Source organism: Bubalus bubalis, chromosome 8, assembly GCF_019923935.1.
Source record: "Bubalus bubalis isolate 160015118507 breed Murrah chromosome 8, NDDB_SH_1, whole genome shotgun sequence".
Lineage (NCBI taxonomy): Eukaryota > Metazoa > Chordata > Mammalia > Artiodactyla > Bovidae > Bubalus > Bubalus bubalis.
Window position 1 is genome coordinate 119,079,151 of NC_059164.1, and position 16,312 is coordinate 119,095,462.

General features: G+C 56.8%; 1 protein-coding gene across 1 annotated transcript in view; it reads right to left on the bottom strand.

Annotated features, from left to right (window-relative positions):
* Window positions 1–2,239: 2,239 nt before the first annotated feature.
* VIPR2 (vasoactive intestinal peptide receptor 2) overlaps window positions 2,240–16,312 on the bottom strand; it is a gene marked incomplete in the record, with an annotated part of 50,682 nt that continues 36,609 nt past the window's right edge. The window contains 8 exon segments of the mRNA XM_045166512.1: window positions 2,240–3,525; window positions 4,133–4,174; window positions 4,257–4,386; window positions 8,433–8,524; window positions 9,033–9,102; window positions 10,014–10,074; window positions 11,052–11,202; window positions 14,796–14,937. Coding sequence (XP_045022447.1) covers window positions 3,352–3,525; window positions 4,133–4,174; window positions 4,257–4,386; window positions 8,433–8,524; window positions 9,033–9,102; window positions 10,014–10,074; window positions 11,052–11,202; window positions 14,796–14,937 — 862 coding nt within the window.

Below are 16,312 nucleotides of genomic sequence, written 5' to 3' on the forward strand. Positions count from 1 at the left end.
TCTGAAGGAGATCAGTCCTGGGTGTTCATTGGAAGGACTGATGCTGAAGCTGAAATTCCAATATTTGGCCACCTCATGTGAAGAGTTGACTCATTGGAAAAGACCCTGATGCTGGGAGGGATTGGGGGCGGGAGGAGAAGGGGAGGCCAGAGGATGAGATGGCTGGATGGCATCACTGACTCGATGGACATGAGTTTGAGTGAACTCTGGGAGTTGGTGATGGACAGGGAAGCCTGGCGTGCTGCAATTCATGGGGTCGGGAAGAGTCAGACATGACTGAGCGACTGAACTAAACTGAACTGAAGTCTCCAAAGGAGAGATGGGAACTGCGCGGCCTCCTTTTTTGTGATTATATTCCAATAGTTTGCATCCCTGTGGTGCAGAGCCAGTGGTTGAATATACGCAGCTTTAACGACGATGCCAGTGACCGCTGTGGGCACGGAGGCCTGTCCCGGCTCCAGTCAGGACGCCCCGGGAGCTGGGACTGCTGTCAGGAGCAAGGGGACCTCCGGCCACCTCTGCCCACTCCCCTGTCCTCATTAAAGCTTTAGAGAGGAGAGGAAGTGACAGGCTCTTTTCCTTCCATCTTCCAAAGAGCATGCTTCTGTATAAAAGATGCCCTAAATCCTTTGTTGATGTACTCAAGCTGAGTGCGCTTCTTGGAGGGCTCCGTGGCCAGTGATGCAAACAGGTGACAGACGCACATCGCCCACAGCCTCTGCTGAGTCTCGCCCCAGTTTCCAAGAATAAACGCATTAATCTGTAAGCTTTCAGCAGGGCCTGAGTCAGGTAGGCCGGCCACCTGGAGCAGCGGCTGGCTCCCTGACGCCTGTGTCAGTGGGTCGGGCTGAGGCTCAGGACCAAAGGAAAAGCTTTCCGTAAAGAAGAGATGCTCACCGTCCTCAAGACTGAAGACAGGCAGATTGGGGTGAAGAGAGAAGGGAAGCCCTGCGATGCGTCAACCACAGCTCGGCCAGAGCGGTACTGCTCCCACCTCTTCCGGGGCCACGCCTGCCCGGAGCCCAGAGCATGTCCAGGGCCCCCCACTTCCGGGCCGGGTGTGCGGGACTGCTGGCACAGACGCAGAAGCACTCAGACGCTCATCAGCGGGGTCGGGTGGGGTGGGGTGGAATAAACCTGGTGTGTGTGCAACGGAGAATCACGCAGCTGTTAGGGGTGAGTCCGCACACATCTAGACAGGCAAGATCCACACACGTCTGACCCAATGGAAAGGCAAGTTGCAGAAATGTCTGTACAATATAACCTACTCTCCACGAGGAAGAGAAGAAAGAGTGTGAGAGAGGGAGAGAAGTTTGCATGGGCCCAGAAGAAAATGTCAGGAAAACACCACGCACTCATGATGGTAATATTGACTTCCCGAGTGGTGAGAGGCAGATGGCGGATGGAATTCACACCTTTTTCACTTTTTAGCTAATATCTGCCTCTGATGTTTGAGCTTTGGTAGCTCCTCTGAATAGCTTCTCTAGTCTGAAAATGGCACCACTGGAAAAAACTGCCGTTCTTGATACGAAAGGAAGGCGCTGGCTATTTCCATCTGTAGAGTTGGCGTCTTCTGTAAAGTGGCCCCTGGGCACACACCCGCCCCCACCGTGTGCGTTCACTTCAGTTTCCCCAAGTCTGGGACAGACCTGATGCGAGTCCTCATGAAGCTCCTTCCACCAGCAGACATCTGACAGAGTCCTGTCACCTGGAGCCTGGGGCTCTTAGAAACCACCAGAGGCAGGTCTCCGCTCATTTCTAAGTCTTCTCTAGCTCAGCCTCTGGAGATCGCAGGGTGCGATGCTTTGGCACTGTGCGATATTCCCCTTGGAATGCGGCGGTTTGACTGAGCATGGAGTTTATTAGAAATAGATTTTGTCTGTGGCACAAATGCCACAGTTAGGAGTTTGCTCCCAGAAGGCATGCACACACGCACGCACAGACACACATATACACGAGAGCACGTGTGTGCTCAGCCCTGCCCTGGTGAGCAGGTTCCCAGGTTCCATGGAGCGGCAGCCCCCTCCCCACCTCCAGGGGTGCTGGGAGCCCCTGCATGGACCAGGCCTGTAAGGAGCAGTCCCCACTGGTGCCAGTGCCCGGGAGGCGATGCTGTCCAGAGGCCTGAGCTGCCGCCCGCCCGCCCCCACCGGCCCACCCTCCGCCCGAGCTCCTCTTCACAGGTGGGAAGGCTTCCTCTGAACGTCCTCAGGATGTTGATGCCATCAGTCAGCCAGCAAACAGACACGAAATGGGTTTTATTCAAGTGGCCACGCACGGTGGCTGGAGCGCATTCCAGGCACACGTGTTTACAGCACTTTGCAATGACACGTTGGGCGCTTTGGTCACCTCTGTCCTGCTAATGGGGAGTGACAGGCAGTCTCCCCTCTGCTCCCATTGGGCCAGACCACCAGTCCTAGGCTCGCGGCCTTGGCTCCAGCAGCTGACAGACCCCTGGGTGCTCATCCAGCACCCCCGCCATACGGCGGCCCCGAGAGGCTTGCTCTCTGTCTGAGCTGGAACTCCGCTGCTGGGCCCCCCGCGGCTGCCCCAGGCTCTGGGCCAGGCTCCTCTCACCGGGGGCCGGGCACACCCCCAGGGGGCCTCTGCTGGGTGACAAGCCTCCCAGTCTTGCCCCGGCTGTCCAGCCTACTCTTCAGCCCAGCCCTGCGCCCCGGCCCAGCTGCCCAGCGCCGGCCATCCTGACGACAGGCACCCATGCTCACGTCTGTGATGCCCCAAGACAAAGGCTCCATGGCCTCATTGGTAAGGGGGGCCTGATGTCACAGAGCGGCTGGAGAACTGAGCGCAGCAGCAGAGAGGCGAGAGCCCCAATGTGGTGTGAGCAGGGTGGGGCTGCAGGGCGCCCCAGGGGTGCGGAGGCAAGGGGCCCAGCTGGGCTTGCAGGAGGCTGCCTGGAAGCCCTTGGAGTGGGTGGAGGCCCATGTGTCCTGCACCCAGCGGGGTGGACCACCCCTGTGATTAGGGGTGGGAGACCAGTGGTGCAGGTCATGCAGAGACGGGGTAACCATGTCCCTGAGGGCCAGCGCCCCTGCTCAGGCCTGTGCCCCCCGAGAACTGGCGCTGAGATTAGAAAACCCCTTCCTTCTTCCACAGTCACTGGACCCAAGTCCTGGGTTCTACCACTGTGGTCTTTGTTAGTCTCTTTGAAAATGGGTCTGTCTGCATGGCCAAACAATGTGAAATACAAAGTGCCCGACTGCTGGCGTTTGACAATCGTGAGCTTTAAGTCCCGGGTGGTTTCGAGGTCCCCCAGTCCCCCAGGGGTTGAGCTAGGCCCGGCTCTGGGGGGTCAGCGCCGAGTCTGCTTGGGCCCCCACTGATGCACCCTTAGATGACCGAGGTTTCCGTCTGCAGCAGGGACGGGGCCCGGGAGCTGCGGGGGCCCTGCAGGGCGCCGTCGGAGCCGGTCCTGGAGATGGACGAGCTGTGCAGCCGGTAGTCCCGGGCGGAGGGCCGGCTGGGCCACAGGCCGCGCCACGTGCGTCTCAGCTCGCTCTGCACCTGGAGCGGGGCACGGCCGCACGGGCTCAGCGGGTGGGAGCCGGGGGCCTGCAGCCCCGGAGCAAATCTCCCCAGCGGCCCCCAGAGCAAATCTCCCCCTGTGGCCCGCTTCTGGGTGTGGAAGCTGTGATATCCGTGGACGGAGTCAGGCGGGCTTGGGAACCAGGAGAGGACAGGGATGCGGGGAGTGCCAGAGAAGAGTGCTCTGGCCCGGAGCCAGAGGCAGCTGAGATGCACGGGAAGGCGGAGCTGAGAGCTGCGGGCGCTGGCAGTGGCCCCGGCCCCGGCAGGGTGGCCCCCAGAGGGCGGCCCGCTCCAGATCTTTAGAAGTGAAGTCGGTCAGTTGTGTCCAACTCTTTTGTGACCCCATGGACTGTAGCTCACCAGGCTCCTCCGTCCATGGATTTTCCAGGCAAGAATACTGGAGTGGGTTGCCATGTCCTTCTCCAGGGGAGCTTCCTAACCCAGGGATCGAACCCGGGGCTCCCGCGTTGCAGGTGGATTCTTTACTGTCTGAGCCCCCAGGGAAGCAGGTCCTTTAGGGGTGTTCTAAGGAATCCCCCATGAACCGGGAGCCTATGCTCCCCCAGGAGGCCAAAGGACTCACCTCACTGTTGAGGAAGCAGTAGAGAACCGCCACCACCAGGCCCTGAAAGGGAGAAGGTACTGGTCAGAGGCCACCGGTCAACCCCCCACCCCCACCCTGGGATGCGTGGCCCCACCCGCCGCACCTGAAAGGATCCGAGGCACAACTCGAACAGAATCTGGTATTTGGAGGAGATGCGGATGGGAAAGACAGCGAACACCATGTAGTGGACTCCAAACAGTGGGATGAGCAGCAGGGTGGACTTGGCCAGCCTCCTGCAGTGGAGAGAGTGGTCATGCTCTGGCCAACCGAGGGCCTCCCTATGCAGCCACACCTCTGCCCGTCCTGGGAGAGTGTGCAAAAGCAGGGGCAAGCAGCACCCTGCCCCTCAGAGCAGCAAAGCCCTCTCGGGAATCTTGGCCAATCGGAAAGGGCGGCACTGGTCTGAGCAGGTCAGACAGCCCTGTGTGTCCCTCGTTTAGCAGCAGAGACGGGGCCAGCATCCCCAGCATCCAGAGGACGGGGCGAGTTTTAGTTTCAGATCCAAAGAGCAGATGCTGCAAGGCTGCCCCTGGGCACAAGCGAGACCGTGTCCCCCTGACGGCCATGGACAGGTCCTGCAGGCGACCCTGCTGTGGGGCCCAGACTTCTGAGGAGTGGGGGAGCTTGGACCCGATTTCACTTCCCTGCCGGGGAGCTCTTACCCTCTTAACCAAAGAGCAGACTTTCTTCTCACTGCAGTGGTGTTGAAAGCAAGACAGCTGAACTCAGTCCTACCTGCCCCCAAGCCTGTCCCACACCCCAACCAGGTACAGGTCATTTCCGCTAAGTCAGCACTTCCCAGGCCCCAGCACCGGCCCTGGCACCACCCGAGGCCATGCTGAAGCGGGCCTCCTCTGACTCAGCGTCTGGGCCTCAGTGCTGAGTTTTTCTTCAAGTGCACAGAGCTGCTGCAGCTGCTGAGCGGAACCCCCTTGGAGAAACTGCTGTGAGCCAGGGACTCTCACAGCTGCACACAAGAGTCATCAGGGGGGCTCTTCAGACTTGGAATCCAAGCTGCACCCCACCCAGTTACATCAGGTCTCTGCGGGTGACCTGGCCTCTTCCCGGGGGAGTCCCCGTGGCTGTATCTGATGCAGCGACCCCACCACGGTCTGAGGGTCAGGAGCCCTGGGGTCACCAGGAAGACGGGCAGGCAGGCAGGAGCTGGGCCCCCTCATGACCCCAGCAACCAGCCACCACCCGGATGACCAGCCTCATCCTGGCAACGTGGAGGGAACCAAGGGAGGGCTGCCTCCGGCTCCTCCCCACCTGCTCTGCTGGGTTGGTGCCACCCAGTACTTGGGAAGACCCTGATGCTGGGAGAGATTGAAAGCGGGAGGAGAAGGGAATGACAGAGGATGAGATGGTTGGATGGCATCACCAACTCAATGGACATGAGTTTGAGAAAACTCCAGGAGATAGTGAAGGACAGGCAGCCTGGCGTGCTGCAGTCCATGGGGTCACAAACAGTCGGACACAACTGAGCAACTGAATTAAACTGAACCGAATACTCAGAAAGAAGTCACCACTTTGTTGACGTGTTTTGAGACACCTACAGAGTTCACAAGGGGTTTCCTTGTATTGGGTGATCTGCACCAGCAGATCTGCCCCAGCAGCGTGCGTGACCAGGGCCTCGCTGGGCAGGGAGGCCTCAGGACCCCCCACCAGCACGTGCAGGCCTGACCATCTGACCATAGCACACGGCTATCTTGCGGCCTTCAGCACTGTGGCCGGTGTACACCCGGCAAGTGAGGCTGAGGTTCTGCAGGGAGCAGCCCATTAGGCAGATGTCAGAGAGACCTGCCTGGACTCCTGCAGTTGAGACTCTGCTGGTCTCTAGAAAGGGGGCTTAGAGGTGGGACCCCTGGGGCCCTGTGCCTGGGGATCTGTCACTTCTGTTATGAGATGGGGACAGAAGACACACCAAAATACGGCCAGGTGAGCATCACAGATGTGCTCTGCCTTTTTTGTTATTCTGGAAAAAGAGTAGATTCTATTATCTGCATCTTCGGGGTCTGCAATTCCCGCCCCCGTTTGCCTGAACCCAAGGCTGGACCAGCTGCAACAGCCCCTCCACACTGAACTAGTTTTAGTTACACTCGAGTCGCAGACTTTATTTTTCTTTATAAATTCTTGATAGATTTACAGAGTCTTCCAGTTCCTTTACAGAGTTCTCAGTCCTAGTTAATTAGCTGGATGAGGGTGGGTGTTTACTTTAACTCTGCTCTCTTTCTAATGAGGGAGATGATATCCACCTTTCTGTTACCATTCAGGCAAAAAACACCAGTTCAGTTCAGTCGCTCAGTCGTGTCCGACTCTTTGTGACCCCATGAATCACAGCATGCCAGGCTTCCCTGTCCATCACCAACTCCCAGAGTTCACTCAAACTCATGTCCATCGAGTCAGTAATGCCATCCAGCCATCTCATCCTCTGTCGTCCCCTTCTCCTCCTGCCCCCAATCCCTCCCAGCATCAGAGTCTTTTCCAATGAGTCAACTCTTCACATGAGGTGGCCAAAGTACTGGAGTTTCGGCTTTAGCATCATTCCTTCCAAAGAAATCCCAGGGCTGATCTCCTTCAGAATGGACCTGTTGGATCTCCTTGCAGTCCAAGGGACTCTCAAGAGTCGTCTCCAACATCACAGTTCAAAAGCATCAATTCTTCTGTGCTCAGCTTTCTTCACAGTCCAACTGTCACATCCATACATGACCACTGGAAAAACCAAAGCCTTGACTAGACAGACCTTTGTTAGCAAAGTGATGTCTCTGCTTTTCAGTATGCTGTCTAGGTTGGTCATAACTTTTCTTCCAAGGAGTAAGAGTCTTTTAATTTCATGGCTGCAGTCACCATCTGCAGTGATTTTGGAGGCCAAAAAAATAAAGTCTGACACTTTTTCCACTGTTTCCCCATCTATTTCCCATGAAGTGATGGGACCAGATACAATGATCTTTGTTTTCTGAATGTTGAGCTTTAAGCCAACTTTTTCACTCTCCACTTTCACTTTCATCAAGAGGCTTTTGAGTTCCTCTTCACTTTCTGCCATAAGGGTGGTGTCATCTGCATATCTGAGGTTATTGATATTTCTCCCAGCAATCTTGATTCCAGCTTGTGCTTCTTCTAGCCCAGCCTTTCTCATGATGTACTCTGCACAGAAGTTAAATAAGCAGGGTGACAATATACAGCCTTGACATACTCCTTTTCCTATTTGGAACCAGTCTGTTGTTCCATGTCCGGTACTAACTGTTGCTTCCTGACCTGCATATAGGTTTCTCAAGAGGCAGGTCAGGTGGTCTGGTATTCCCATCTCTCAGAATTTTCCACAGTTTATTGTGATCCATGCAGTCAAAGGCTTTGGCATAGTCAATAAAGCAGAAATAGATGTTTTTCTGGAACTCTCTTGCTTTTTCAATGATCCAATGGATGTTGGCAATTTGATCTCTGGTTCCTCTGCCTTTTCTAAAACCAGCTTGAACATTAGGAAGTTCACGGTTCACGTATTGCTGAAGCCTGGCTTGGAGAATTTTGAGCATTACTTTACTAGCGTGTGAGATGAGTGCAATTGTGCAGTAGTTTGAGCATTCTTTGGCATTGCCTTTCTTTGGGGTTGGAATGAAAACTGACCTTTTCCAGTCCTGTGGCCACTGATGAGTTTTCCAAATTTGCTGGCATATTGAGTATAGCACTTTCACAGCATCATCTTTCAGGATTTGAAATAGCTCAACTGGAATTTCATCACCTCCACTAGCTTTGTTTGTAATGATGCTTTCTAAGGCCCACTTGATTTCACATTTCAGGATGTCTGGCTCTAGGTCAGTGATCACACCATCGTGATTATCTTGGTCGTGAAGATAATCTGAGTCGTTATTAAGTACGAGGCCCACATGAGGTGTTGTCTGGACCCTGTGGTCAGACAGGGAAGACAGAACCAAATATAAAATGCAAATGACGTGTGGCCAAGGAGAAAAGGTCAGGGTACAAAACAGAAGAGTGGACAGACACTTCAATACCCAGCTCTCTAGAGGATGTCCACACTGGAGGCAAGGGAAGCACCCAGCCTGAATAATGGCCTTGGCGACGCTGCCCTTGGACAGGTCACTCCATGTCTGGGGGTCCCTGTAAATTGGCCCAGGGCACACTCCTGTGGCTAAAGGAGATGATGTGGGGTCATGTGTGGGTCCACAGGCCCCAGTTTCTCTGCTCTGCACACAGGTACTCCAAGTTGTCAGGCCGCGTGCGGCTGCTGAGGGTGGTTCCGAGCTGGCTCGAAACACATACTCACTTGTACTGTGACTGGTCGTTGCCGCCGACATCTGGGGACGTCAACTTCTGCAGTAAAATTCGTATAATACTAACAAAAAGGATGAAATTGACCTGCACAAAAAGAGATGACATTTCAGGGTGTGAAGTCCCCCTGCAAGGGAGGCGGAGAGGCCCGGATGTCTGCAGCTCAGCCCCGCCCACAATGGGGCTCCGGGCCCCACTGGCTCAGGAGCGCCAATGCCCTGCCCAGTCGGGTCTGCTCCCCCTGCCCGCCCCCCAAGTCAGAGCAGGGCAGTCTGTCTGTGGCGTCACCTATGTGTTGACCCCAGGCTGCGGCAGTTAAGTTGAGAACATTAAGATGTGCATTCCACAGATGGAAATCCAGTTCAGATCCAAGGCTGCACACTTGGGGGAGCTGACTGTGCCCCCCTCCAAAGGCACGTCTCCCTCTTGCCCTCCCCTTCCTTCTGACGGTGGGCTGATCCCCCTGTGGAAGAGCTCGGCTTGGGATTCTTGTCTAGAGAGGCCGAGTGGAACGGGGCCGTCTGTATTCACCACAGGGCTCTCTGCCCAAGTGCAGCCTGGTGGTAACTCAGGTTTCCACACAGAAGTCACTTACTATAATAGAAATTAAAATTGGTGTTCGTATAACCCACCAAGGAACACTGTGGTCATTGGTATCCCAGCAACTATTGAAGAAAGAGAAGGAAAATCACATTATCACAGATTCCATCTACAAACGAAGCACGGGAGGATAACACAGGCCTGTGGCCGCACCCCTTCCATGGGGCTTGCCAAACCAGCCGGCCCCCCCGCCACGACGAACCCCTGACTCACAGGCTTGTTAGGTGGTCCGGGAGGAAGCTGGGACAGCAGGCTTGTACAACGCCCCCCGATTGCCTGTTAACCCACACCCCTCCCCACAGAGCAGACCCACCCTTGTCCTGGAGCCTGGCTGGTTCCGACAGGAGGGTGTGGAGTCCTGGAACTCAGTGTGGCCTGTCTAGACCCGCAGCCCCGGCCTCCCCTGCAGGTAGGGGCCCACGGCAGGTGAGTGAGCAAGACTGAGCTGGAGAGCTGCCCAAAGAGCCAGGGACAGAAGCACACCGATAAACTGGACCTGTGTGAGCGCCAAGCTTGGGGTGTTTGTTACTGGCAGGGGGTGGCTGGGAGAGGGTGGCAGGTGGATCTGGGCCCGCACGAGGCACAGCAGCTGCTGGGCTCCACGGTGGGAGCTGGGGTGCCTCAGGCTAGGCACGGCCTGCCCCACCGCGCACACAGCAGAAGCCTCGGGCCTGGCCCAGCCGCAGGGCCTCAGAGGGCTGAGCCCGGATGCCCTCCTGCTGGGCTCCCGCTTGGCTCCGGGCCACACCAGTCTCCCTACGACGCCGCTCTGTCTCTGCCTGGTGGACCCCAGGCCCCGCTCCACGGCCAGCCCCCATTCAGCTCCACCTGCTCCGTGGCACCTCTCCGAGGCCCCCACCCCGAGTCCCCCCCACGAGCGTCCAGAGGCTGCCTTCTGCCCAGACACAAAGCTGCCTCCGGCTCGCCAGGCCCTCCGTCAGCGGCGCTCCCCCTCACCCACAGGCACAGCACTCACCCCGTGTCCTCCAGCAAGAGCCGAGCCACAGTCCACGCACCCGTGCAGACGGTGGGGATGCCTGCAGAGAGACACCCGGTCACCCTGGCCCGGCTCTGGCCACCTGGACTAGCCCGATGGGGACGCACACGGGACCCTTCGTGAGCCCCCTGCCAGCGGGGACAAGGGCTTTCTGATGGACAGATTAATGGAAACTCTTCATAAATGCGGAGAAGGCAATGGCACCCCACTCCAGTACTTTTGCCTGGAAAATCCCATGGATAGAGGAGCCTGGTGGGCTGCTGTCTACGGGGTTGCACAGAGTTGGACATGACTGAAGTGACTTGGTGGTGGTGGCGGCAGCTTCATAAATACACACAGGCTTACCCTCACGCCTTACTAAGCAGTGAAGATAATTAAACATGTGTTTGAAGGCTTCACAGGCCTGAAACACATGTGTTTCTGGATGTTGGTACCAACGTGCTGGAGAGGCTGTGTCCTGACTTGGCAGAGACCTGAAGGGGTACTCCTCACGGTGAAGGTGGGGCCCGCAGCTTCACCCCTTTCCGATTCCAGCTTAGGCAGAGCCCCACTGATGAGCACGTTAGGGGGACCTCGCTGGGGACAGTCTCCCTGCTCCTTCTCCCAGGCCCCTTCTTTCTGGTTCCCCCCACCCCCTGCCTCGGTTGGGGTTCACCCCAGGAATGAGAGTCACAGTGGTTTTAAACCAGGTTGTAGGGCTTCCCTGGTGGCTCAGCTGGTAAAGAATCCTCCTGCAATGTGGGATACCTGGGTTCAATCCCTGGGTCAGCAAGATACCCTGGAGAAGGGAAAGGCTACCCACTCCAGTAAGAATACTTAGAATTCCATGGACTGTGTAGTCCATGGGGTTGCAATGAGTCGCACATGACTGAGCAACTTTCACTTTCACTTTCTGGCTCCCAAAACATTAAGGTGTTGACTCTTCCTCCAGGGGCAGCCCAGGGTTTTTCTGAGCGGAGAGCGTCTCCGTGGGTAGGTCCAAGCCAGGGGCACCTGGCAGGCAGGGGGAGTCCTTACCCCATCCGATCAGGAGGTAGGCCCGGAAGCACCGGCCGGGGGCGAAGATGACCACGAGCAGGGTGTGGAGGTAGAGCCCCTCCACCAGCAGCCAGTAGAAGTTGGCCATGATGCAGTACTGGAAGAAGACCAGGCTCAGCTTGCAGCCCACCTGCACGGGGAGGGGCCGCGTGAGCGCGCGCCATCACAGGCCCGGCTCCGGGTCCCTGCTGTGCAAGGAGCGCGGAGGTGCCTCCCGGAGGCGCGAGCGTGTGCGTGTGCGCGTCCGGCGAGGCCCGCAACCTGCGGAGGGCGACACCGGCCGGGCAGACGCACACCACGCCCGAGGGGACGGTCACCTTGAGTGACCGCATGGGGCCCGGCCCCTCTCCTCCTGCCGCCTCGTCCCCACTAACCCTCCGCTCACTCCCACTTCCCTCCTCTCTCCCTCCTCACTGTGTACTCTTAACAAGAGACGAGAAGTAAAGGAAAACACAAGAGAAACCACCAAACAAAATATTTCCTCAGGTGTTTAGAAAGGGGAAATTTAGGCTTTAGATCACTAAGCTCATACAAACGCACTGAAAACACCCCCCCAGCACTTTTATTTTATTATTCTGTGTCTTTACAGCCTGCAGCCCAGATACACACTTGTGGACTAACGACGTGCGGATGGACCCGCACACGTGCCCCTGGCGGGCAGGCAGGAAACGCGCGGCAGCCCTTCAGGCAGGCGCGGCTCCACATCTCCCGGCCGCCCGCTCCCGGTGCCTGGCACTAGGTTTCTCTTGCTCTGTTTCTTTCTAAGGCGGTTAAGTTTTACCAATGCCGAGTGTGGGGCGGGGGTCCGGCATGTGGAGGACACCAGGGCTGGGCCCGGTAAGTGGAAAGAAGCACGTTAAAACCCATCGATGAGACCCTGCGACTGGCGCCCCTCGCTGGAACACTGACAGAGGCGGGTCTGGGTGTCGGGGAGAGGGAGCCCACGCCCGAGGGTGGAGGGGCCCACGGTGAGCCCTGCTGGCTGGGGCAGGGGCATCCTGCACACGGGGCGCCCACGGCGACCAGCTCTGCTTGTTACAACTTAAACACATGTGCCCTTCACTGCCTCCAGTCTCTCTCCAGTCCCCCCTGACCGAGTGGTGGCAGAAATAGAAACCAAGGTGTGTCTGTTACTGGCGGGATGGTCGCACAGACTACGTCACACCTTCCAGATTCAAAGTAAGAGACCCTGGGACCCTGATAGACTCAGAGAGTTTCCAAGATACACTGTTGAAGGAGGAAAAAAGACAAAGTGTGTTTAACATGATTCCAATTCCTTCTTCTTAGTAAAAGGTTTAAAATGCCATGTCTGCACTGCTTCACTGCAGTTCATACGCCATCAACACACTCCAAGGGCAGAGGCTCTGGGGTGAGGGGCTGTCTGCTGACCTTCAGTCGTGGGAAGGCTGAGAGGCCAGCGGCCAGGACTGCACCCTGCTTGGTTCCCAGCGGGTCCTTGGCCAGTCCTGTGCCGTCTGGGAGCCTCTACCACCCACGGCAGCCAGGCGTGCAGGGCGCTGAGCCCCAGGGTCTGCAGGAGGTCCTGCTGAAGGTCAGCTTCGAGTGGCCCTCGGGTTGCTTCTTTACTCCAGACTGCAGCCAGTTTCCACGGTTTGGATGAAACCCAAGCCAAGGAGTGCAGACAGGGAGGCGCCCGTGTGTGTGGGGGCTGGCCTTGGTAGGGAAGGAAGCCGGGTTCTGTCTCCAGGTCCGCTTTATGAGCCAGTAAAGCTGGCTTCTTTGACGGCCAACCCCTTGCAAAGGACGAGAAAACTGCACCCACGTCCATGACTGTCCAAGGCACAATCCGGGGTCACACTTGGGAACGCTTGCCTCTCAGGCCCTATGGGGACATAAGCAACTCCCTACGGTGCTGGGGAGACTTACAGCGTCCACAGGTGCTAAGAGCAAGCAAACAGGAGATCTTACTTAAACGGTGGAAGTGATGGCTGCAGGGCTGGGGAAGGCGGCTTTGTCACCTCTGCGGGCCTGAAGCCCAGAGCCCTCACTGCTCAGTGAGCAGCAGAGGTGAGGGCCACGGCCACGGCCACGCCACCTTTGTGGTTTCCGGTGTCTTGTGTGCCAGCTGCTCCGCACTCGAGCATGTGGGCCCCCAGCACCACCCACGGCCCCTGTCTCCAGAGCTGTCCTTCCAGGGTTGGAGCCAAGCTTTCTTGATAGGACAGAATGTGAAGAGTGTGTGTGTGCCTGGGTGTGGGCACACGTGGCTATGTGTCTGCATGCACGTGTGTGAGCACACACTGCTGTGTGTCTGCATGCACATCTCTGAGCACACACATGGCTGCGTGTCTGCACATATGTGAGCACACACTGCTGTGTGTCTGCCTGCACAGGTGTACCTGTGTGTGTTGACAGGCTCTGCTTACTTCCCTTCCTCCTGCTCCCTCTCCCCTCTCTGCCCCTCTATTCTATCCTGGGCTGTGGAGCCCAGGACCCTCAGCAAAGTCAGGCCCCCAGCCCAACCTCCTGCCCTCCTCTCTGGGAGTACCCCTGTTCAGATGTTTCAGACCTCTGAGTTTGCCCCTAATGCTCCAGGCAGGTGGGATTCGGGGCAGGGACATCCAAGTTCCCATCCCTCCACCCCCACCTCCCTCAGCCTGGAGCCGGCCAAGTCCTCTGTCTACACAGCAGGACAGCATACTGCTCAGGTCAAGGGCTTGGTGTCCATGGGTCCATCAGGGTCACTACATCCTTTAATGAAGGAGGAGCTAAGTAAGGAGGGCTCCTTGGAGCAGAGTTCTGAGTAAGGCAGAGAAGCAGCAGAAGATTTCTCAGCGGGAGGAGAACTGGGTCTCCCAGGTCCTGGCCTCTGGGGGACCCCCATCTGTGCAGAGGAGACTCCATCCCGGGACGAGAGCCCAGGGCTCCCCTTCCACCTGGGCTGGGACGTCCGGGTGGAGCGCCGTGCTGCTGATTTTACTGTTGCAGTCAGTCCACACGCCTTGCGGAGGGACTGTCCCCAGCGTATATTAACCTGCGGGCCGGGAAGCAGCTGCTCTACAGTGTGGTAAAAGCTTTACTGTCTTAGAAAGACCCTGATTCAGAGCTCTTCAGTCCAGAGGAATGGAGTCAGCAGGTGGGTCCATCCATGCCCGATGCCGGTGGAAAGCCGGCTCTGGCTCCGTGTGGAAGAGCTGATCTGACCGGGTGACATGAAGAACCCCGGAGGAGGGAAGCACTGGACTCGGCATGCTCCATGAACGCACCAAACTGAGCTTCCTCCTAAAGCCCACTAAGCCCACCGCATGCCCCGCCTGCACCGCACAGACTACCAGTCCGGGCGATCCCTGTGCGGCCCGTGCACCGCACTGTGTCCCGGGCAGGTGCCAGGGCCACGCTCCCCCAGGTGGTACCCGTCCTGCCAGCTGGAAGCATCCACCGCTCGGAATCCCAGACACGAGGGAGAAAATGGTGTCGCACGTGCCCAACCAGCCCCCAGCTGCTCCTGGTCCCTCCGGCGGTGCCCTCGAGCAAGTCTGGTTTTGTCCGCGTCAGCGCTCAGGCCGTGACCTCCCAGTAGGCAGCGCCTGTGCCCCCACTCGCGGCATCTGCCGCCCTGAGATGCTTTGAGCGCAGGCCGGACCCCACCCCACCTTGACCGGGGCCTTGGTGAAGCCAGCTCTGGACCGCATCCCAGACGGAGGTTGGTGGCGGGCGGGAGTAAACAAGGCCACCTAGAGGGCCCAGCCCATACAGCCTTACCCAGGAGGATGGCAAGTCTGGGCAGTGCAGCGTCCCGGAGCTGGAGTACAGCACGTCGTCCTTGACCAGCACCGAGACGGCCCGCAGGATGAAGGACAGGAACAGGTTCAGGTGGATGTAGTTCCGGGTGCAGTGCAGCTTCCTGCCAAGGGGAGGTGGGGGGGGGCGTGGGGGGGGGGGGGGGGGCGAGGAGGGCGAAGGGGAGGATGGGGCGGGGGAATGGGGGTCATGGGAAGAGGGAGGAGATGGAGAGTTAAACACTTCGACAGATGCCTGTGTGGCTTTAATCTTTAAGCTTCTTTTTTATGGAAGTGAACAATGTTGAAGACTCTTGAGAGTCCCTTGGACTGCAAGGAGATCCAACCAGTCCATCCTAAAGGAAATCAGTCTTGGGTGTTCATTGGAAGGACCGATGTTGAAGCTGATGCTCCAATCCTTTGGCCACCTGATACAAAGAACTGACTCAGAAAAGACTCTGATGCTGGGAAAGATTGAAAGCGGGAGGAGAAGGGGACCACAGAGGATGAGGTGGTTGGATGGCATTACCAACGCAATAGACAAGAGTTTAGGTAGATTCCAGCAGTTGGTGATGGACAGGGAGGCCTGGCGTGCTGCAGTTCATGGGGTTGCAAAGAGTCAGACACCACTGAGCGACTGAACTGAACTGAACTGAACAATTTAAGTATTCCTTGTGTATTTAAGATGGTTTCTGCTTTGCATTACGGTACACATTTTTGGGTACCAATATTGCCCTTTATTTCTGACTTCGCGCCTTAGAGCAGAGTCCTAGAAACAGGGCTTTGGGATAAATGTGGACAGCACAGCCACGGCGCATCTGAGCCTGCAGAAGCATGCCCCACTTCACAGATGTGAACACCATGTGTCTCTGCAGCAAACTTCCTGCAAGACCCACCTCAAAGGACCTGTCTTTGAACTTAACTTTATGTGGTATTTGCTTCTCTAAAACATGTTAAGAACATTTTGTTTATAATCATTTTACAACACTTAAATTCTGCTTTGGAGAAGACTTAATTAGATATTTGATTTAACTCTGACTTTTAATTGTTTGGAGACAAGCTGTTCCACACAAATGAACTTCCAAGATCATTAAAACATTAACTCCTTAAGTTGAAGTAGAGTTTACAAATTTGAAGGATATTAAAAAATATATTCTAAGCAGACTTCCACCTGTGGCTCCAAAGAGAAACTTATCTGACCTCTCTCCCGTGTCAACCGTGATTTAAAAAGTTGTCTACGGAGCTCTGGAGGGCAGCTGAGGCAGCTGGGATCTAGAGGACTGGGGCCCTGGTGAGGAGGGAGCATCAGGCACTGCAGCCTCCTCTCATCTCCTGGCTGAGGGTTAACCCAGGTTTCAGGGCACAGCCTGATTAGAGAGCGGAGGCCCAGAGCTTGTAACAGCGTCACCAGATGGAACGGATGACAAAAGACGTTAAGGGCTTTCAAGGCAACAGAATGGAGAAAAGGAAGCCACAGGGAGCCTCAAATTCTGCAGGCAG